Source organism: Perca fluviatilis, chromosome 22 (genome assembly GCF_010015445.1).
Source record: "Perca fluviatilis chromosome 22, GENO_Pfluv_1.0, whole genome shotgun sequence".
NCBI classification, from domain to species: domain Eukaryota; kingdom Metazoa; phylum Chordata; class Actinopteri; order Perciformes; family Percidae; genus Perca; species Perca fluviatilis.
Genome location: NC_053133.1, coordinates 11,124,694 through 11,149,099, shown reverse-complemented (window position 1 = coordinate 11,149,099; position 24,406 = coordinate 11,124,694). Strand labels below are relative to the sequence as shown.

The 24,406-nt window shown below is 41.1% G+C and overlaps 1 protein-coding gene across 1 annotated transcript in view; it reads left to right on the top strand.

Moving 5' to 3' along the window:
• The window catches only part of ofcc1 (orofacial cleft 1 candidate 1), an 85,368-nt gene extending 61,401 nt beyond the window's left edge, over nucleotides 1-23,967 (top strand). The window contains exons 22-24 of the mRNA XM_039790927.1: nucleotides 17,423-17,620; nucleotides 23,115-23,253; nucleotides 23,624-23,967. Of these exons, the coding sequence (XP_039646861.1) occupies nucleotides 17,423-17,620; nucleotides 23,115-23,253; nucleotides 23,624-23,697 (411 nt within the window). The 3' untranslated portion in view covers nucleotides 23,698-23,967. The remainder of the gene's footprint in view (nucleotides 1-17,422; nucleotides 17,621-23,114; nucleotides 23,254-23,623) is intronic.
• The last annotated feature ends 439 nt before the right edge of the window (nucleotides 23,968-24,406 follow it).

The following is a 24,406-nucleotide window of genomic DNA, read 5'->3' as shown; positions in this document are numbered from 1 at the left end:
ACAAACACATTTAGAGACAGACATTTTACAGACAATTCTCAAGTAGTGATTGACGGTGTTTCGACTGCTAAATACTGTTAATAAATACAGGAGTGTATCTCTTTAAATATGTCACACAAATGGGAATAATGATTGCAGTTCATCAGTTGGTGTCTGTGTACAACAACTGTGCTTGCTGTGCCACAAGCTTTATTGAGCACCATCTGCCATCATTGAAATCTTGATAATACTAGAAGAGCAACCATGATTTTAAAAGAACATACTGTAGTATTACAAGGTGACCTCACTTCCTCTGCTTTTGATTGAGAATCTTATCAAAACTCAGCTGAAAAAGACAGAAGATGACACATTTTGTTTACATTGTTGGTACTTGAAAAGGGCACATTTATCTTACAATTTAAAATGAAACTCCATAACTTTACATATATACATAAAGTGTTAAACTTCTGTTTGTCCTATTTCATTTTTTTTTTTGCACCTGTCTTGTGAGCCTTAATGAACTGCAAGCCTGGCTGTGAGAGGTGACTACACTACTGCTAATGGGATGGTGATGGACCTGTTTATTGGGAGACAATTGAACCTCCCAATGTTTGGAGACTTTGAAAGAAATTACACCCCCAAAGTTTGTGATTAACAAAATGCTTCATTTAGCCGCTGATGGCCTCTTGCTGTGGTGGCTCTGCTAAATCATCCTCGCATTACTGCATATCTCCCTCCACAGCAACAATTACAGCATACTTCATATTGTCCCTAATTTGCCGTTATTAAACTGATAAAATGCTAACACGTTAACACATTCTCCAGCATGATGAAAATTTAGGGTTATTGCATTTTATGATTTTTACATTATTCAAGCGGGCCATTTTTCATCAAAATAAGATGGGCCTTGCCATTATTTCATAATTATTGTAACAATTTCTCCTGTGAAAAGGGTCACTTTCCTAACTCAGCAAAGACATACCCCTATTAGACTAATTTGCCTACATGCAAATTTTTGTCATTTTTCCCTCATTAACTATTTATCACAGACAGGAAAAAAATATATTCATGAAGGCGAGCAAAGGAGCAGCCCGACAGAGCTGAAGCTAATATTTTGCAACTCTAATGATTTTTTGCATCCTTAATTAGATAGAATAAGGTTGATATGATTAGGTCAGGATGTAGTGTTTTTCATTAAAAATACATTTCAGAAACTGTATTCCAAATGTGCCCTTGCAATTAAATAATGAATCCGATGCATTCCTTATTACGGACCCAATTAATATCAGAGGCAAGGGCGTAATTTTAATAACAGTGGGCCACGAGGCCTTCATTAGCTGAGTGAGAGAAAGGAGGGATGAGGAGAAGGAAAACAAGGTACCTACAGGAACAGCAGCAGTCTGATATTGAGCCAATTTTAGAAAGTTATTGAACAATATACTCTTAAAACGATAAAGTATGACATTTTAAACCAATCAGATCTGGGGCAGAAAGGAACTGCAAATACTTCTTGTTTGTTTTTAACCTCATTTGATACCAGTTGTATGTCAGGTGCCAGACAGGGCAACAGAAAATGGAAAATGATTTAGAGAAGTGAAAGTCTTTTAAGGTTAATGAAGTATTTAAGGTAGGTTATAACATGCAGCAGTCATTTTAAAACTTATTCTGTAGCAACCTACACAGGTGTTTAAGCTGCATTGGATCACAGGGGGCAATTTGTTGCTTGACTGTGCATCAGCCAGGAAACCTTAAATAGAAACAAGTTAGAAATCTGTGACAGTTTGCGCTTTGCTTGGTTTACCTGACATTTCCGAGCCTCTTGTACCTTAACTGGCATCACTGGTTACATCACGTGCACTATCAACTATAATGGCAAATAGCGCTGGTGGGACAAGCAGGCTATTCATTATTGTTACTCAAAAACACTTAACATACTTTCATATAAGATATATATAAGAAAACAGGCTATAAAATGTGGCATTAATGGATGTATGTATTTGTGCAGACCTTCAGAGGTTTCTCAATTTCATGTGTATTATCATGACTTTACTGTTTACACTAGGCAGGAACACAAGCAAGGGTAAAGTTAACGCAAGTCAAACTAAATGATAGATGATTACAATCAATTCAATTAAAACTACTTTTTCCGGATGTGCTGTGCTGTAACTTAGAAGTCAGCAAAACCTCTCTGACGCTGTATCTCCCTCCAGCACTGAAACAATAAAAAAATAATCCACATTCAATAACCAACCTGCAAACGGCCTATTATTATCAAACTTGTAATTTTCACAAGGCGGTCATAAAACATAATCTAATTTTTACTTTCTCACCAATTAACTTTATATTATAGATTCCTCCATGCCATATGATCATTTGAGTTGCTTGAAGGTTTAAATATGACTCTCAGGTGAAGGTGTCAGCAGTGGAGCTTAGTGGCTAAGCAAAGAGGGTGAATGAGTCGAGCATCTACCTGTGTGCTCTTTAATTTGATCTCAGGAAGGAAGGAAAAAGAATGAGTTTCCGTCAAAGATCATTAGCCTCAAGTGTTGTGAATAACAGCTAAGAGAGGGGGCATTAGCTCACCCACCAATTATGGCATTTTTCATAATTGAAATTCTTTAAGCCTTAAAGATGCAGTAGGTAAGTCTTATAAAACTAACTTTCTGTCATATTTGCTGAAACTGACCCTATGTTCCAGTAGAACTACATGAATTATGTAAAATAAAAAAACCAGCTCCTCTGGCACCTCCTACAGCCTGTAGTGCCATTGGCAAAATTCCACCGCTCCCGGTTGATTTTCTCCAATCAGGGCCACAGGGGGGTCTATCTGTGAAATAAATGAAAACATGTCTTATATTTTAGATTCCTCAAAGTAGCCACCCTTTGCTTTTTTTGATAACTCTGCAAACCCTTGGTGTTCTCTCAGTGAGCTTCATGAGGTAGTCACCTGAAATGGTTTTACCTTCACAGGTGTGCTTTGTCAGGGTTAATTAGTGGAATTTCTTCCCTTATTAATAAAAAAGCAAAGGGTGGCTACTTTGAAGAATCTAAAATATAAGACATGTTTTCAGTTATTTCACACTTTTTTGTTAAGTACATAATTCCATATGTGTTCATTCATAGTTTTGATGCCTTCAGTGAGAATCTACAATGTAAATAGTCATGAAAATAAAAAGGAAACGCATTGAATGAGAAGGTGTGTCCAAACTTTTGGCCTTTACTGTATATAGCGTTCTCCCCTCCCCCCTCCAGCCACATTTCCACTCGACAGGTAACATAATTACAATGAATGATTTATCTTTCACTTGGTTATTAGTAGTCAAAAGTCCACAAAGCTACGTTGATGAGGAGAATATATATATAACGTTAGCACAGATATGATGCTGAAATGGCTAACGGTAGCCTGCTAGTTAGCATTGTTTTACTGTTGGTGAGTAAAGTTAACGTTGTGTTAGTGTTTAGGTATTGAACATGTTGTCTGACATGCCTAGGCAGTTCTGTCAAACTCCGTTGTGTGGGAGGGGCTTAGGAGACGGTTTGGGCTGCAGCAGAAAGGGGGGAGGGACTGAGAAGTTGTCGATGTTCAAATTTGTTGGCAAAGTCCTGGATCTTCACAATCTTACCTACTGCAGCTTTAACTCACACTTTTAATTCCCTACTTACATATTTAGCAGATGCACACATTTTACATACTTGGTGTGCTGTTGTTCCAGTCTTACTCCAACTAAAAATACTTTTTAGAATGAGAGAATATTTTTTCAATGTAATGTTTGGATTTCCTACTTCATGGGGAAGTGTGGTTTTTGGGTTGCCACTTGGCAGCTGTTCTATAATACAATCAAAGTGAATATATCTTTGCAATCACAATACCTAGTGTTCGCATATATTGTTGCTAAAAACCTACAGAAGTTGATTGGCAATTGACTCCCCTTGTAGAGCATGCGCCCCATGTACTAAGGCTGAGTCCTAAGCAGGGGCCAGGGTTCAATTCCGACCCGCAGCCATTTGCTGCTTCTCATCCCCCCGCTCTCTCTCTCTCTCTACCCCCTATCCTGTTTAGCTTCTGCTGTTGTATCTGAACAAGGCAAAAAAGCCCCCCAAAAGTTTTTTTTTTTAAAGTTTAGCATGGAGGATAACAAAACCTGTGGAATAAAAAGTTGACAGATTTGAACGGGAAACTGCAGTCGACACTACACATTAGTCAGGAAAAGAAATCCAACAAACAAGTCTTCATTTTCCTTGGGCTTTTAGTGCTATCATGCTCTGAGCTAATACGTGTGCTAGCATGCTCCACACATCGTAGTGATTCAGTAATGAGCCCCATTAATTATGTAAAGGCAGTGATGCAGATGGACCTAATTAATTGTCTCCCGTCACCCCGTTGATTACTGTACCTGGAAGGGAGGTGTTAATTTCTGTGATACTTAAGCAGGTACGCAAACTGTTTTGTCAGAGCCACCGCTATGACAATGACAGAGTAGAACGCCAGCTTCCCTGCTGCAAAAAGCTCTTTTTTCCTCTTAATTCACCAAAAGGAAAGTTTCCCAGTGGTGGTGGTGGTGACATTGTGATAATTGAAGGAGAGAGGGAGAGATTAAAAGAAGTCGGGAAAGAGGGGGTGGGGGGGTTGCGTAGTGGCCCTGGAGATGTTTTCGCAACCTGATTGCATCAACATTTGCGTACCTCCGTGCCGTTTGTCTCCGTATGTCTAGGTAATGGGTTACCAGCGGGCGAGTTTGGGAACACCCAAGGTGCTTTGCAACAGCAGCGTGGTTGGTGGGGAGTAAACCTGTTGAGAGTCAAACAGCACAGATTGGAGTGGTAATGATAACCTGAGTCTGGGAGGCTGGCTGTTAATCATCTAAGATATGTTCTCCATTTTAATCTACAGCAGCGACATGATGGTACCGCCTGACCACAGAGATACCAGGGTCATGCTTTTTCCTACCAATTACCTTGTGACCAAATAGAACATTTGTAGCTTTAATCTAATTGCAAAAGTTAATTCAGAAATATTGCCATGCCTTTCAAGACAAAAAAAACATGATGTAAGTACATTTCACAGAACAGGAAAAACTTGCAAAACACAGAAAAGACCACCCTATTTACTTTAATTGCATATGTATCGCTGTAAATGAGGAGTTTCTCATTAAATCAGCATGGCCTCTAAACTCTCTGCAATGAAGCAATTCAGTTGAAACTCTATTTACAAGACAACATTGCAACGTAGCACTTCACCTGGTTCTTTATTCATCAGTCTTGCTGTGCAATTAGTACAGTAAAGTGAGTATGAGGCCACCCGAGATGCAAATCTGAACTCAAATAAAGAAAGAAGAAGCTTCGGCGAGGAAGGCAGACAGAGGGAGCAGTAGGCTGTGACAGGATACACAGGAACCGCTGTCACACAACAATAGAACTCTCAGTTCCTAAACAGGAACCCATAACAGCAACACAGGAACACCAGGAGAGGAGAGGAGCACCTGAGTGCTTCAGTAGCACAGGAGGGGTCGTCTAGAGTCAGAGGGCAACTATTGGCCTGTGTGTGTGTGTGTGTGTGTGTGTGTGTGTGTGTGTGTGTGGGATCACCGGAATGCTCCCCACCCCACCCGCCCAATAACCTATACCAAACAGCAGTGTGGTCAGTGTGCGTGCATGTGTGTGCAGTCATGTGCTTAGCCGCATCTGTACGGTGTACACTTATGCAGTACTTCTGTGCATGTGTGTATGCCGTTATGCACATTTGTAAGTGTGAGTGCGTGCACGCAAACCTTTCTGCGAGCCCGCATGCATATGTCACATTAGAGTGGCTTCTTCAATTACAGCGAATGGGTGTTTTTTCTTTTTTTTCTTTTTTAGTGGACAGCGCTGAGGGCCCCGATGGCCCCGGGGCGATAGCAAAGCAGGCAGGCAAGGACAGGAGCAACGTAGCAGCAAGCGCAGCATCCACAGTCAGAGCATTAGGGAGCTCAATATGAGATATGACTGCAAAGGCTACATGCCTGTGTTCCCGAAAAGGTCACAGACTTTGCTGGGCAGTAATGTGTGAAAGCAGTACACAGTGGTGAAAAAAGAAGGGATACAAACAAAGATAAACATCAAACACATGTACCCTCTTGCATCCTTATATATATATATATATATATATATATATATATATAAGGACGCAAATTACTTAAAGATTAACTTTACACACAAGAGTTCTAAGGGCACATTTACCATGAACCCACCTCAACCTTAAATAAGCTATGGGCAGTGAGCTGTTCTCCATTAGTCTGTCCCTTGCAATCTTTTTTCAGTCAGCATTGGTCTCTTTTATACATGTACACGTGCCCCTTCTTTTACCTCTGTTTAGCACCTGCTGTGTGGAGCAAGGAGCCATACACAGTAGCCAAACCTATGCTATGTGAGGGCATGGCAACAGTAGGAGCTTTTACCAATGTCTCACTGGTTTAACAAACAAAGATTGGATGGTTAAGTAGACAGAGTCAATCACAATTGCTGCAGATTCATTTTCTTCAAGGTTGGGCTCATTTGACTCCAGCCAATAGGTTATTCTACTTCTGGGAGCACAGGCGGAGCTCACACATTTCACAAGGTGATGCATTCACTTTTCTCACAAACATCTCACAGCATTTCGAAACAGGCCCTCAGATCCATCAGCACATCAAGAGAGAAAGGAGAAAGTGTTCCAGTATGAACTCGTCGGTGTCAACAGTTTAATTACAGGGAGTGTCAGCCCCATTGCTTAATGTGTCCCTCACAATTAATCCAGGGAGAGGATGTCATTATCTACCAAAGCCTGGGCCTGGGCAGGCGTTTCTGTCTGAGGGAAAAGAGGGAGGGAATGAGGGAATGAGGGAGTGAAAAAGGAAAAAGCGAGTCAAAACATGGAAGTGTCTTTGGTTAGCAGCCTGCAGTATGGTCGACCTCCGTGTCACACAAAAGGATCAAGATTCTTGGAGGCTATTTCCAAACATTGTGTTCTACGAAATGTTTCGGACACATCCCTCTTGTGACTCCGTCAGTGAGGAAGAGACTTTTCCGTTTCTTCATAATATGAAGTTTTGCCAGTCAGCTGTCAAAACATATCCAGCTGGAGGAGGTTAAATTGACGGCAGGTTTTCACCACTTTGAGATGCTTCTCCTTATCCTCTCCCTCCCTTCCTTCCTCCTCCATCCTAAAGAGTCCGGGCCTGTTCCCTTGCCATCCCATAATGTGAAACAGAAGGCAACAAATTGGACTGCTGAAGAGTGAGAAAAGATTTTAGCAGGAGCTCTGCACACACGGAAAAAAATTGAAGAGGACTTATGTCAGTTCCAGGGGTTTTGCGAACAAACCCTCTGTGTGTAGATATAGAAATATCTAAAGGTTTTATTGATTAATGTTACATGTGTTGACCAGTAGGATGTCATTTTTGTGGAATTTACTTATGTCAGCTGAAGAAATGTTACAAGGCATCTACGACATATGCAGACATACTTTGAGTGCACACAGGGGCAATATGTAATGCTCACTCAAACACACATGCAAAGATGCACATACAGCCTCGGACTCCACAGCGGTTTTACAGCTTGAGCTTGACAGATCTGATTCCTTGTGACTGTCCGTCGTTAGTCACTTCTTTCCCCCTTTCTCCCTTCCTCTCCTTTAAAGAGTCTGACCTTGGCCGCTTCCTGCGGCCCGGAGGGGATGAGGAAGGTCTGGTGATTGTGACAGGTGTCGCGTCTTAACAGCCCCACATGACATCCTGAGGAGAGATAGACATTTGGAGTTTTTTTTTTTTCATAAGGCTTTCACTTATAACCTTAAAGAGACAGTGCGAGTGCGAGTGCGAGTGCGTGTGCGTGTGCGTGTGCGTGTGCGTGTGCGTGTGCATGTGTCTCTTACCACTGATTTCCCAGCTCTCATTTCGGGTTATTGGCTTGGATACTTATCACCTCCAGCCTCCTAGGCCTGATTAGGTTGAAGCTACTCCAAAGTCACATTTTGGATATCAAAGGCAATACTCAACTTTGACATCTGTCTGCAGCATCTTAATACGAAGCCTGGGCTCATGAACATTTTGAGAATTGAGCAAACGTCTTAAAATACGTGTGCTATACACCTAAAGCGGAAAATATGTTTTCAAGGATTACCAGAAGGGGCCATGTCTACAAACACTGAATTAGTTTGGTGTAAGGTATAAAAAAAACTAAATAGTAGGACATGTATGATTTGTGTGATTGGTCTCTGGCTGCAGGATACTATTGAATTTTTTGCAAATAATTTTCATTAGAGGTATCTGCTATAAGGTGTGTGGATGCACATGCCATCTTGCTAATATTTTAACTTACACAAATGTGTCACTTTGCCATGCCTGCATCTGGCTTATGTGTGCAGTGGCGGCTGGTGCATTTTTTCTCCAAGAAGGCTATACCAAAAGTCAAGCAAACATGTATATGTATATGTATTTATAAGGCATCACACAAGTTTGTTTATTTGTATTTGCTAAGCTGAATACACATTTGTTAAAATGAAACATGTTTAGTTAAGTTAAGGTACATCATTTAGTGCAAAATATTTATAATAATTATCTTTTATTCTACAATTTGTTATGGTGAAAGACCAAAGTAAGTGAAAAGCGCAAAAGAAATCCGACACTAAACCCTGAGACAATAGAAAAACACAGTTAGACCTTATAGAAAATAACTACATTTAATAAACAAATAAATAATTAGTATTACATTTAAAATACCCAGTGCCATCAAATAGCTAAGTGAACTGGCTCAAAGCCCTAACACTTAACCACCTTGTGGCTTAAAATGTACTTTTAGTACATACATTTCGCCTTTCTAAGTCACAGTGTGTGTTGCGATCCAAACTTCTCTTTTCTTTGTTCGGGACCGCGTGCAGCTAATCACTGCCGCTCTGCACTTTGCTCATATGGTGGTTTACGTAACGTAACGGCCATTTCCCCATGCCCCCCAGGTTGACGCTGTTTTGCCAGCACTGTTGCCATTGTTAGCATTGTTACCGTTAGCAGTGCCATTTCGGCTCAGCTACCTCCACGTTTGCTTGTGACGTCAGAGGTGAGCGCCGTGTGCAGGCAATCCTGGCCCCTAATTGCTGTTGGAGGGCTGCAGGGTCCATGCGCGCCAACAAGCTCCGATCTCTTGTATAAAAGAGGGGTGAACGGCGCACGTTATAACAAGAGACAATATGCTAGGATTCTTGTGCCCCAGGCCGGAAATACGTGACCTATCAGTAACATAGACAGACATACATTTTATTGCAGATTATACATTTTACTCAATAACTAAATAATATTTACCTTGCTCATTTAAGAAGAATATATACTTTAAAGTAATTTGTGGTGGGGCAGCACCCTAGTGCCCTCTATTGGCCAGTTGCCACTTGGCAGTGTTGCAGATTTGAATTTACATATTTGCAGGTGGAGACATTCATTGTATGTTAAATGGTTTAATCACCCTTGTATATTATCCCTGAGCACACATATTTTCCTCTGTTAAATAAAGGTAAACTTTAATGAGCACTAGAACAAACCTGGAAAAGTGATCTCCTTAGGGCCCAGGGTGAGTCAGACATGGTGTGGAAGGAAAAGATGGGCTACTATCTGATTTGTTTACTGTAGGCTGGGAGTAGGCTTTATTTTCTGCAAAGGAGATTAGTAACAGTGAATTATGCATATCTTATTTTCTGGATTATCTCAGGCACTCAGAGATAATATCTCACTGGATAATCTCTTTTAAAATTCAGTTTATTCTGACTGTAAATATAGTCATTGTTGCTTGTTTATCTTTTCTCAAAGTCCAATTTGGTTTGTGCTGCTTTTGGATGGATGGTGTCATTGCACTTTAACCATGATTACTCAAGTTGAAATATTTATAGCCAGTGATCTTTGCTTTATAGGCTCAGTAATGAGAGGAGGGTGGATGAAAGCTACTGTAGCATACTAGCCTTTTTGACACTCGGTGTGTGTGTGTACGCCTGTATGCATATTCGTGTGTCCCTGCATGCAAATATGAATGGGTGGCCTGTCTTGTCCAGTGGTGCGTTTAACCAGACACAGACCTTTGCTTCAGCCAAATCAGGCCCAACACAGACAGTGTGCATCCATGCCATTTTCAAGCTGCTCCAATTATATCTGCCGACCGTCCACATATTGGCCAAATTTACAATAATAGCATATCTATTTCCATTCTAATGGCTGACGTTGCTTGGCTTATCCATGCATGTATGTCGGTGGTCTTTTATGCTGTGTTGTTCAGTCTGTTCCAAGCCATGTGCAATGTGCAGTAGCCTGTCTTGACCTTGTGTGTGTTGCATGAAGCCAGTGGGTGCTTATGTATCTGTGGGTATATGTGCATTAATATCTCTATTAACGAGCATGTGCATTTGTGCAATGTGACCCTTGACTTACACAGCTTGTGCATCTGTACTATACATGCCTGTTATTTTTAAATTGGTGTGTGTGTGTGTGTGTGTGTGTGTGTGTGTGTGTGTGTGTGTGTGTGTGTGTGTGTGTGTGTGTGTGTGTGTGTCCATGAGCCTGTTTTAGCACTTTTGTTTGTGTGCCTACATACAGTCTGTGTCTGTGGTATGAACCCAGCGCTCAGGAAACAGGCCTTGAGCCTCGGCCAGCTCTGACAGACAGGGTGGTGGTGTTGGTGGGGGTGAGGTTTGGAGTGAAGTGGAGGGATTGACCCTCTATAGCTTAGAGAGCCTCTGCACAGTACACACTCCTCTCCCCCTCCTCTCCATCTCCCTACAACCCTCCCATCCCTCCCTCCCTCCCCCACTCCCTGCCGCCTAGCCCCAAGCGCCCGCAGGCACTGGAGATGCACGCATGCGTTGCCTCGCACTGTGTGAGGCTTTGTCTGTTTGTGAGCATGGATGTATGTGTGTGTGTTAGCATGTAGATGAGTGTGTGTGTGTGTGTGTGTGTGTGTGTGTGTGTGTGTGTGTGTGTGTGTGTGTGTGTGTGTGTGTGTGTGTGTGTGTGTGCGCGCGTGCGTGTGGATGAGAATCTGTGGACAAAAGAAGCAACCATGTCTACCTCTTTTCTCACTTGGCAATAATCATTGATGCTCTATCTGTGCTAGTGTGCCCGCTGCATTTTCATGTTACGATCGTTACGACTGCCTTTTGTCTTGAAATGTACGGACAAATCTGCGTCAAATGGTAACGCCTAACAATGTTACAGTGATAATATAAATACAAGAGATGGAAAATCATATTTTTCCTATTCCTATTGAAATCAATGGTCCGGTTTAAGATACAGTCGCTTCCATACAGTGGTTAGTTGTAAATTGTTAAGCCATTTATAATCTAATCATTAGCACATTTGGTTAAATAATCCACCATTCCTAAGCAGTTTCCATTCACATACATACATACATTTATAATTATATATTTACTTGATACAAAAGAATGATCCTTTCCCTTTCTTTAGCCATTCAAAATACATCATGGACACTATTAGGCCACATCCATTGCCATGTATCGAGTTGACTACCTGTCTCCTGCTGTACAGGTTTGTGTGAGCAAGCCCCGCCTTTCTTAATATGCTGCTGTGGTCCGATGGGATATTCCACAAACAACAACCGGAACTGCTCAAATACGTACCTCAAATAGTCCAAATGTCACTTTTGTGACTCAGATTTGGTTAATCTATGGCAACAACATAAACATGTAAAAAGATTGGTTAATAACCAGGTGACTTGTCACCTTATGAAACATTTCAAAGGATCTGTGTGCTCAAAAATACTCTTTTTACATAGGAAGCTCTACTTAAGATCCAGAGTTATTATATCATGTTGGTACCAGCCCATAAAGCCAAGTCCATACACAGTTTTTCCTCAATTTATTTCCAAAGATAGCACAAACTCAAGTACCATCCACATCCCCATGCCCAAACTCAGCCTTACTTCACCCCCTTGTTCTAAATCTTGCCTCCTTAAAGTATCAGTACTCTTCCCATCCTCAGCCCTCTCCCCAACTGTAAATCTGTCCTCAGCCACAGCACAAGCTCCACATCCAGCTCCGTTCCCCATACTAAGTGCCAGAACCAGCCCCATTCCAAGTACCAGGTCCAGAACCAGAACCACCCTCAGTTTCCCAAATCTAAACCTTTATCCCCCACTCAACAGAGCTCCAATCTCTTACCTATAGTCTCAGTCCCAAGCATAGTCCTAGCCACAGCCAGGGCTTCCATGTGCGACTGACACATAAATAACCAAGCCTGTCCGCCACCCAGGCAAATTCAAATGCACCTGTCAAAGTGATGAAGCACCCGCCCGCAGGGAAGCATTGTTTACATTTTCACTCCACTCTTCGCAAAAGTGAGATTCTAATTATTTTCCCACTGTAAATTAAAGCCAAGTGGGACAGAACTACAAACCAAACTGATCATGGCAATGGCAGGAGAAAACTCCAGCCTTCCCGTGTATGAATTGAGTGAAAGGTAGGAAACTAAAGAAAGTGTGTGGATGCTAGACAGAGGGAAGGTCAGCAGATTTTGTCTTTAAGAGGGGAGATAGTGAGAGAAACGGAGAGGGGAGAAAAGGGATGTATGGCATTCACACAGGCTGCGCGCACCAAGTCTGCTTCTGTTGTGCTCATTATAGACAGGGTCTGGAGAACTTCAACCAACTTGAAAACATTATGCCCTCACATTTCATACATAATAATGTGCCAAAAATGTGCTGCATTATTTTTCATTCCAATGGACACGGAGAGGGAAAGAAAGACAGAGAGAGAGAGAGAGAGAGAGTGGAAATATTTAATTAGTCCATGGGAACATGCAAATGGAAGGTAAAATTAGACAGAGGAAGGGAGACCTGGGGAAGAGAGAGTGCACAAATGGTAATGATGGCTATCTAGTTTGGATCAATCATTAAAGAATCAGGGGGACTGACAGGCCTGTTCGTGCCCACGCCTTAGGCTCCTGTCCTGGACAGTCGCCAGCTCGGCTCAGTCTGCCTGGCCATGGAGACTTCTCCTTCTCTCGTCCCTTCAGTTCAGTCACACACACACACACACACACACACACACACACACACACACACACACACACACACACACACACACACACACACACACACACACACACACACTCAGATATCATACACAAATGCATTCAAGCACACGTGTATACTCTCACTCTTAATAAAAACTTGTAATATGTAATGGATAACTCACTGTGGGGCCTTGTTAGTTTGTGTGTATTAATCAGCAATACATCCCCCCTTCTGGTAGTGTTTTCAAAATGGTGGATAAAGCCACGCATTAGTTGATAAGGTGGCTCTGAATTTGCTCTCTAGGCATGTGATTGGTTCCCATTTTGACACTGTGTTTTGATTATCAGTTGAGAATAGGAAAGTTTTCTCCGTGGGGTCATGAGGTCAAGTTTGGGAACTGTTTTGGTTGTCAGCAGGGACATGCTGGACAGCGGAAATGTCCTTTTTTTCAATAATAGTCTACTCTAGACACTGTGTTTATGTCCAACATGTCACAAAATTGAGGAAAAATGTCAGACATTGATATTTGTGACAGTCAAGGACAAGTATGTAAAATACACTATACCTACCCCAGACATAGCTATTACTAGACCAGTATGTCACCCAGTGGAAAATTACTATTTAATTCCCAGAAACGGTCTGCCCTCTTTTTAGCTGTTAGTTGCAAGTTTAAATCCTAATTTAGGTATGAATATGGGTCAGTTTATATATATATATATATATATATATATATATATATATATATAAAAAGAAAATCCTTTTTAGAATGCAGTGCATTTATCCTTTTTATCTCTTAGGCAGTGATGCCTATTTCTTGGCCTCAAACTAACATAACCGCAAAGGAATTCCAAATCCATCTCTTGACAGACTTTATATTTGAAAAACACTTGAATAAACACGATTGGCAGGTCAGTCGAATTTTATAACAAGTCACAGTGCATTTTTAAAAAGAAAAGCTTTCCACAGGCACCTGTATTTAAGTACTGATTGCTTTTATCCTGCATTCATACGAGGTATGGTATGATTTGATTGGTGTGAAATTGTATCTTCTCCCAGAAAGACAGACAGACTATATTTGTGAACCATGGAGCCATGTCTGCAGCTGTGCCATCCCCACTTCCTGTGCCCCGGTCCCTCCCTCCCCATTCTCTATGTGCATTTACTGTAATGTCTACAAATCCTGAAATGTATGTCCCTGCTGGAAAACATGGTTTGCCGTTTATAGTCCTCCACTAAAAGAAATACAGCCCGTCTCTCCTGATGCAAGTCAAGGGACTGATGCAGACTCTATCAGATTTCTAAATACAGACCCCAACAATAAATCTCGGCTTGATTGGGTTTGAATTGGGTTAGCTCACTTGAATGCTATCTGCTTAACCCACAGCTGGCCTGTCTGCTCCATGCAGGCATTGAACCTAAATCAGTCACTTAGTGCTATCAAATGGAACAATGGTGGAGTGGAGAGAGCACTCAAGCTAGGGCTAGAAGCCAGGCTAGCACCATAACACAGCACAACAGACCAGAACAGAGTAGTGTAGAGCAGACAGGCCCTCTAATGCTCTTTCCTTTTTTTGTCTCAGCAATGATGCATCCTGAGAGCCATGGTGCATTGCATGAAATGGCATCACCCAAACCGAACACACAAACACCTTTTCAAGCTTTTGTCTAGTCTTGTCAACTGGATTTCACGTGCTAATTAGCGTAGCACGGTGGCATGGCTAACATCAAAAACATCTATTTTCATGCAAGCCAAAATACATACACATGCACACCACACAGGGGGATTTAAGCAGGTGTGTTTAACCAAAGTGACTGAGAGTAAAGAGGCTGAATCCATGGTGTTTCTATCACCACTGTACAGCTTGGTTCATGAAATCCTGGTCTGGGGCCTTAACCGGGTCATAGGCGCACTTCCTGTGACCAGCACAGCGGGAAACAATGTTTTCTTACTCAGTTCTGTCCACATTCATGACTTTAAATGTTTGTGATTTCTTAACTGTATCACAGATAAGCTGAAAACCACCACAGAGGAAGAGATCTAGGATGTTCTGCACACTCTAACTTGTGTTTCCTCAAAATGAAAAACATGAAAAAGCAGCAAAACAACATACACACACTATCCAAACAGACTGATTGCTGCCTAGCAGAGGTGCTGATTACTTAAGGAATGTAGGTAATCAGTTTCCCCCAGTGTGGGCCGAGGCCAGGCTAGAGGCAAGGCACAGTTGAGGCGATTTCACTAATGAGCGTCTTAATTAGCATTGAAGAGATGCATCCTCGCATCCCCACCTCCCCCTGACATACAGACACACACACACACACACACACACACACACCTTCTTAAATGTCTTCTTTCTCTCTGCACTCATGACTGACATTTTGACAATGAGGTCCTTTCTACTTATGAGGCTGTCTGGTTTGCAGTTTATGCAATGTCTCTAATTACAAGTGTGGTAATGGCTTCCACTGTTTTCTCGGTGAAGTGCCTAGAGTTGTGTTTGGCTAACCGTTTATAAGTGTAGGGGTGACAGCGATACACCACCAAATTAAACCTCTCCTTCAGCTTGACCCTGCCACTCATGGCCCGCTGAAGTTTGCCTTTTTCCTTTTTCTGTATTTTTAGACAAATCATAATTGCCCAGCCAATTAGGGGGTCACCTTGAGTTTTAGAAACTACTCGGAAAACTTCCTCCTCTTTATTACTCCAACTCCACACTGTGTGTGTCTGTGTGGTTTGTGTGTGTGTGTGTGTGTGTGTGTGTGTGTGTAACGTGTATATGCATGAGGTTTTCACTGGTCTGTGGTGAGAGAGTTAAAGTTTGCATTATGGCCTAGATGGCTCCCTATAGTACATGCATGTACACATACAAACACACACATCCACGCACTTAAAAAGTCAGATACTCACATAAGCATGAAACCATGCACTCACTCCATCGAAACCACACGGTGCACGGTTTCACGAGTTGTCACAGGTGCTTCCACGTGTGTGTACTTTCACCATTGAGGGTTAAAATGAGGGTTAAAATTGAAGTTTAAATAGAGATTACAGATACATAGCATTATGATTGTGTAGGTATGTGAGGCCTTGGGACTAATTATGGCATCCTTGAACAGGAGAATGGGGCCTATACTTTCCTGAATTTTGGATTCATGTTGGACAAAACAGTTATAAAGAGTCATATTTTCATTTTATTTAGTGTGTTGCGTAGGGATATGCTAAGTTGCCTTTTAGTCAATATGATGTATAGGATCTACCGTAACACATGTGATCAGCACGCATTCAGGCCTTCACCAGCAGACACTATCAGAGAGGGAGAGCTTCCATGATCTTCACACATGGATGACTTCGAGTTACATGACCTATATAACATGTTACACGCTCTGCTTGCTCCCCGTGTCTCACCCTAATACAGAAGGGCAGCACATTACAGGTGTGTAAGCCCCCAATACATACACATACACACACACACACACACACACACACACACATACACACACACACACAAAGAGTCACAAACAAGCGTGCCACCAGGATTACACATATGTATGCATGATCACAAACACAACCTGTCTCTTTACCTGCTACAGATCAGGCCCCATAGGACTCATGCACTACTAGGTTTTAGCGTGCTGATGTACTGTACGACAGTGGTGCTTATCTGGTGGCTGCGGTGGTATGTAATTAAAATGAGCATCTCAGCAGTTTACAAGGTAAGGTGCAAGCTGATTTTAATAAAATAATAAAAATTGGGTTTTTGATATTAGGTAGAAACAAAGTTATAGCTATTTTTGTGTAAGATGTTTCCCACGCGTGCCTACTGTATATCAACATACACTGTAGCGAAGGCTGAAGAGTATTTTTACATTTAACCTATAGTGCACAACTTTTTTATAATAATGAACATCCGTTACAGCCATTGCCAACTGAGTTGATACAAAGCTAATTAAGCCTATCAGCTCCACAAAACTCTCTCTGTATTTCTCACTATGTCTATGTGTACAAAGCGGTGCCGTCCGGCGACTTCCGCATGTGGACAGTAGTCTATATCCACGACGTTCCACTTCCGGGATTGTTCAGGTGCCGCCGGAAATTCCACCGGATGTCTTTCATTTCAGCCGTATGTCCGTTACCTTCCTATTTCTTTGTGATGGCATTTTAAACTCAGGTGGATTTTTGAGGACTATGGTTAACTGCTCCTCAGATCTCTGCAGGGTAAATGCAGGTTTTTTTTTTAACAGTAAGGTCTCTTTTTAATCTTCTTTTTGGGTTTGATTTTCCAATGATGCTATTTAGCAGCCCACCTTGAAGCCTTGGTTATCAGAGCTTTTCACAAGCTTTTGAACACACCAACAAGGAAGACTTTACAGTCCCTGCTCACAATATACCATCATCTCTCCCTTTATGTTTCTGCTTGACTAGGTTGCAGTTTACGACTATATCTGGACGATGGAAGAGTCCTCGGCAGCCCCTGCAGCCCCTAGTGACCCCCCAAGGGAGGGGGCACCCTTACCAGTTGGTGAGACCAGCACCCATGTGGCAGTCCACACCCTGTACCTGAGTGGGCAGAAACAAAGATACAGGCACTTCCTCCGACAACCTGATGGGGCTATCATTGAGGTGGGATATCAATAATGTGTCCACAAAAACATTTTCACAATGTACTTGAATTTGCAAATTTAGTTTTTCCTGTCTTACTGCAGGACATGTGTGAAACACACATTTCATTTGACAATATTCAGCGTCACTTCTAACTTATATTGCCAGTGGGATTGAATGCAATGGTTTTGTGGAGTTTGCCTATGCCGAGGCATCTCAATCCTGCTGTTTTAATAAAAAAAATTAAAACTTTAATTTCCATCTGAATAGACAATTATCTTAATCTTCAAATAATATAGCTTTCTACTGTCCTTCTCTTACTAATGTTTGCATCCTAAGATTAAGAAAAAATGAAGAGAGGAGGACAAAGGGAGGGTGAGAAAAAGAGGGGATAGATGAATTGGAGGTTCACATAACACTCTTCTTTCTCTCAGAAGAGAGTAAGAAGGAGAGAGGACAGAAATGGATGCATAAACTAATTCCTTATTCTGCTTTCAGAACAATAAAAAGACAACAGTACAGCTCTGTGGTCTGAAAGGGTGAATAACCGTGACAGATTTTTATTTTTACCTCAGGTAAAACCAGAAATTTAAATTAGTTCTTCTTTTCAAATAGAAAATTACAGGGTTTGCCCTGAGAAACAAATCAAGACTTAGTTTATAATGTGAATGTAACTCTTACTTACTACAACTAAGTCAACACAACTCACCTTCTTCTCTGTCTCCTCTGAATGTAACAACCATTTACAATCTCTATGGTATAATAAAAAATGCCAGTACCTCATCCTCTTTAACACTGTGTTATGACTTATAATGAAATGTAATGTTTGACAGCGAGAAAAAAAGAAAGAAAAAAGCACACAATGCTGCCTCACTGTGCCGTGCATTGTAATTATTGCAACTTATATTTAGTTCCTCGTCCTTCAAGCCCCTGCAAGACAGGCAGGTCAGAAGCAGATTGTTGCCTAATTAAAAGTAGTGCTTTGTGACTCCTGCTCCGAAGTCACTCCTTCCTTTCCTCAATCATTCTGTCAGTAGCCCAAGAGCAACCTGGATCATCCCGACAAAATTAATATTTTGAAGTTTGAATGTCAGAGGAGTGAGGAAGGGGGGTGGGGTTATATGCGCTAACAATTAGCTCTGAGGCTCTTTTGCGTTCTAATGGTTCTCCGTCATAATTTGAGTGATGGTGAGCTTATGTGAGTAAACACACAGCATGGTATATTTATTACTGGTGTCTGGGTGTGTATGTGCATGTAGCCTCTAGACCTGTGCATAGCAGATGAGACATCTGGGTGGATTGTTCATAGCCAAACAGCACATATACGTACACACTCATTGACACAGACAAACACACACAAATCTGTGGGGAATATTTTTTTTATATAATGGTATACACAAAAAAACAAACATAAACACACAAATGCAGATGCTGACACACATTTACTACACTCATAACCCCCCGACACACTAAACATTAGTGAATAAAAGAATACATTCTTGCCATTTCTGCTATGCTGTCTCTCCATTCTTTAAACAGAGATGGGAGTTTCATAGAGGCCACCTTAAGTGAAAGATAGGTGTTATTATCCTTGGGAAACACATACACATACTATATATTTTTGTTGCTTTTCTCTTTTCTCACACACACACTGTGTCCCTTGGGTGTTGCTGTCTGTTCCTCGCAACTTAACAGGCAGGGACCTCCAGTAGCAAGAGATGCCGATGGCATCCTCTTTCACCCGCTGGTAGTGAGGAGCGATAACACCGATGCTCAGCATCGCCGAGAGAGCACTATGCCATTCCTCTTTGCCTCGCAGCGCGGACCCCCTCTTTACATATTCAAAACTAATCCTCCCCTGAATATATAGACTGGTTTTATGTATAGAGCAAGATCCAGGAATCACCAAAGGGCATCCCCAGCACTGGGAAGAACACTTGAGCTGATTTTATTAGTGCTTTATATAATTCTGGCAGCGATACACACACTGCGACATGGTGCTGTGTACAAACTGGCCTTCAGATGTAAGGTGACAGCTCCTCAGAGAGAAAACACAGCCGTGAAAGCGCTTCGACAAAAATTAAATAGATAAAAAAAATATAGAATCAAATAGAAAAAGGCTCTAGTATGAGATGCAGTGACCACAGTAATGCAGAAAGTCCCCCTCTGTTCTTAGATTTATGACATTTTAAAGCAATTTTATGGGGTTTCCTGTATAGGCTTATTACTTTATTCACTTATCCAAATAATAGCATGTTTTATGGTGATGTGGTTTCACTGCGGTGTTACTAGACTAAGTATTATGTAGCATGACTCCTGTTTGAGCAATAAAAAAATAAATTGTAATTTGTTTTACTTTAAGTCAAATATTCTATATATATAGGTATATTTGACATTTCCACACAGGATTTATTGCAACATGTCAACGCATTATTACTTTTGTTTTAACATTTAAATTTAGAACATAGACGCACAAGATATATATATTTTTCTATATCATTATTAGTAGTAGTATCTACAATATATGTGTTGTTTTTTCATATTCTGTTTTGAAATGTTAATATTCAGTGTAAATGACACTTGAAATAGGAGACGACAGTGACAAAAAAATGTCATTTGACTGTGTCATAACGTGACTCCATCTCTGTCCCAGTTAGTTAAAAGACTAATCCTACTTAAGAAGTCTGTTTCCATTTGCTGTGGAAATATTGACGGATGGCTCATTTTCTTTAAAGAGCTATGTGTTCTCAGGCAGTGTCCTGGACACTAATGCCCCGAAGGACTTGCTCCTCCCTTAGACTAACATGACCACAGCTCCAGGGACCAGCTGCTTTGCATAATACCCACAAATTTACATCCAAAATGTGTCTAAACGAACACCTTAAAAAGCAAGTCCTGGAAGAAGTGCCCTGAGCTGTAGACACTGTTAGACTCTGTTTGAACGGAAAAGAACAGCGAGGTGTGTCCTGTTTGAAACTGAGCAAGAGTCATGCAAAACTAATATTTCTGCTGTTTATTCAGCCATTATTGAACCAGCAATGTTGACTTAAAGTTTCTTCAGTTTTTGTTGCATCGTTAGCAAGAAGTAAGACTGTAGTGGAAGGAGTCAATTCTGAGTGTAGTAAAAAATATAACGATAATTAAGTCTTTATTGACTTGTATATTGAATTCTGTTTAAAGAAAGTTAATATTAATGATCCATCATATGCTCTCATTTAGTGTGTTGCCTAAGGCAGGTGTTTGTAATATTGACCATGTTGAAGATATCTTCTCGCTGAATCACAACAATACAAAAAAAGTTAAAGCTACGTTCCCATCAGTGTGCTCTAATAAAAGACATTAAAGGTAAAGTGAGGTGTAGCTTTTCAAACACTCATTACCTATAAACAGATGTTCCCCAGCTGCCAACCCGAAATGCACTGCTGACAACAACTGTTAGGGCCGAAATTATGCAGGGAAATGCATCTATATAACCTAGGACCTTCAGAGAAGGCCTCATAACCACTCTGTCTGAGGAAACAAGATGGCTGATGAAGAAATTAATGCAGGGAAAGTCATTATCTTCCCTCCTAAAACCACAGTGGGTTTATGTCCCTCTGTGTCGTTTTTTCTCCGGGGCTAGCATTTAAGTGTCGTTGGACTTATAAAAAGATAGGACAAGCCAACTGTGCCCCTTTTGTCTCCTTTCCTCCATATGGGAGGCAGCAGCATATGCAAGAACTGGCTCAGCTTCTGTAAAACTTCCATTAAAGATGCACAACTAAGGCTCTGCCAGCTTGAATATTACCTCTCTCCGCAAATTATTTATGGCTCGGAAAAAACGCTGATGATGAGCATCTCCAGCGACTTGCATAAATAAAAACACTTTTCTCGGCAATTTCAGCTCTGCTTTCTTTTTCTCCCTCTATTTTTTTTTTTTTGGGGTGGGGGTGCTTAACCATTTGTAGAAACAAAAGGTATGCAGTTTATTCACATAGTAAGGTTTTAACTGTATCACATTTAATCATCTTAACCTCAGCAGGAAGGAGTGTGCTGTATAATGCATGGTTTGTATAATTAGGAGAGGATATCCCCTTATAGTTTGTGGATTTTTCTAATAACAGTGACAAAGCTGATAAATACGATGATAATAATGACAGTTGATGATGATCAGAGAGTATGAGAAATTGAAGGCAGAGCTCAGAGGATTGCTTCCATAAGGGACACCTCATCATTGTAATATGACATCAAATCTCTTATTAACGAGGAGCCTTTGTCTTGGCTTTGCATGACTCAGCCCACCGTCCGTCTACAACTCTTCGCCGGACCAATATTGACCTAATTTAGCATGCACAGAATATGAAGAAGTTAACCTTTGGAAAAAAACACCTTGCAGCAACATTAATTGACAAACCGCATCAATTCTCCCTCCTACCCCTCTTTTGTAATTACTCTGCTGCACGTTTGATTGCCGCTGTGGAGCTGAGGACCCACGCTTCATTTGCTGTGAGGTCATCGGCAGCCCTTAGAAATATGAATATGATTTATACAGGAAGTGAGTGTGCTATGCTGTGTGTGTGTGTGTGTGTGTGTGTGTGTGTGTGTGTGTGTGTGTGTGTGTGTGTGTGTGTGTGTGTGTGTGTGTGTGTGTGTGTGTGTGTGTGTGCGCTGTCTTTTTCAGCGTGTGTGTGGCTACGAAAGACAGAGAAGAAGAGAGGGGGGGGGGATGTCCTTGGCTATGTACTGTATGTTGCATGAGGAGATTAATTCCTCCCTGGCAGCCATATCTGCTTAGCAGGAGGACTTCTCCAAAGTACACCGCATGTAATTATCTGGCAAGTTTATACTAGTTTTTAGATAAAGAAGCACTCTGTGGCACATTTTTCAAGTTTGCTCAATTGCTGCTCTATCTGTGTAATTTGCAACTTTAGAAAAGTGCCAGCCTACTATTTTTGACATGTCTAGTTGATGCTGTTATGAAATATAGAGCTCAAGATGTGTGGAAAGAATGCAGAAGCAATTTTGACTTACCCCATCATTGTATTACATTTCCCAGTCATTATTTATGTAACACAATTTCACTGAAGGTATTTTCTTCATACATGTATGGTAAAAATATATATGACAGATTTACAAGCTATCATTTTTTTATGGCTTATACCAGTGAGATTTAAGTTGCATTTCATATCACTGTACACAAGTAGGCCAACCCAGAGTTGTGAGAGCTGTTTCCCCTCTGGGACTGGAGGTAGTGTGTCATAAAAAGTCTCCATTTCTGCTTCTGCTCCAAGTTCACTCTAAGCACCAGGACAGAGGTAGAGACTATGCATGACAACACTACTCGCAGGCCTCGAGGAAAATAGCAGTTCTCCTGCCAATCTCAGTCACTGTCATCCAAGTTCAACCTGTACTTTCAGATGCTTGATGCATATGGCCCCTGGGGTCACCTGAAACAGTTGTTGTACTGTCCATTTATTGTTAAGTTTCCGTTCATGTTGCCTTGCTTGACTCTTACACACGTTGTGTTTTTCTGAAGGTGATTGGTGACATGGAAGGGTTGGACAATGCAACCAGGATACTGCCCGGCCCGGGTCAGGGCTCTGCCGATCAGAGAACGGACAAGGAAGGTGCCAGTGCTGCACAGCAGCTACGGAAACGGAAGAAACTGTTTGGGCGTGAGTGTTGCATTTGAGAGTACACAAAGTATAGAGAAAGTCCTGCACACGAACGTTTCGGTCTCAGACCTTCATCAGGTAAATTGTATAAAAAATATATATATATATATATATAAATATTTTTCTAAATAAATTATTGCTTGCGTAATGGTCAGTGTGCAGGACTTTCTCTAAACTTTTTGAACTGCTACTTTTGATCATATCCTACGCACCTGCCCGACAAAAAAAAATATATATATATATCATCATACACAATACACAAAGTAAACATTCAGTAGTCCTTGTCACCTCATCTCACACACGTGACTCTCTTACCTGCTGTTTGTTTAGCAGAATTTGCACAGTTTCATAAGGTGTTTTGTTCCCTCAGGGTCCCATCGCGTTGAGCCAGTAGGAGGAAGCGGGTGTGGCTCCAGTTTTGCACTGCAAGACCTCAACCAATGATATCAAAGCAAAGGAAGACATAGTTGGACCCTAAGCTTATGTAAGTCATCTTAATCTGTTTCAAAGCAAAGGAAGAGTTGGACCCTAAGCTTATATAAGTCATCTTAGTCTGTTTAACTTGAAGTCTCTGCAAAATACTGCAGTAGTTATCACATTTCTTGAATACTTGAATGATTGAATGATACCTTTGTATAGTGGTGGAATTCAAATATAAAAAATTATAAACTGACTTTTTCTCACTTGTAAGTAGCTCAACACTGATGCTTTATTGCTGCCATCAGCTGGAAAATGTGGTATAAAAGAACTACTTTCTTTTAGTATTACAAAACTACATGTGTGTACACATGTAGTTTTATACTGAAATGCATTATGTATGAAAAAAACTAAATTATGTAATAAATTTAAATTGATATGTATGTAAAAACCTTCCTAGGTACTATAAATATGGATTTTGGCAGCCCCTATGGACAAAAGAGGTATTGTTTCCATGAGCGTCAACGCCCCCTGTCTTAAAGTGCTCCTATTATCTTCAGGTTCATAATTGTATTTAGAGGTTGTACCAGAAAAGGTTTATGTGGTTTAATTTTCAACAAACACCATATTTTTGTTGTACTGCACATTGCTACAGCTCCTCTTTTCACCCTGTGTGTTGAGCTCCCTGTTTTAGCTACAGAGTGAGACATCTCACTTCTGTTCCATCTTTGTTGGG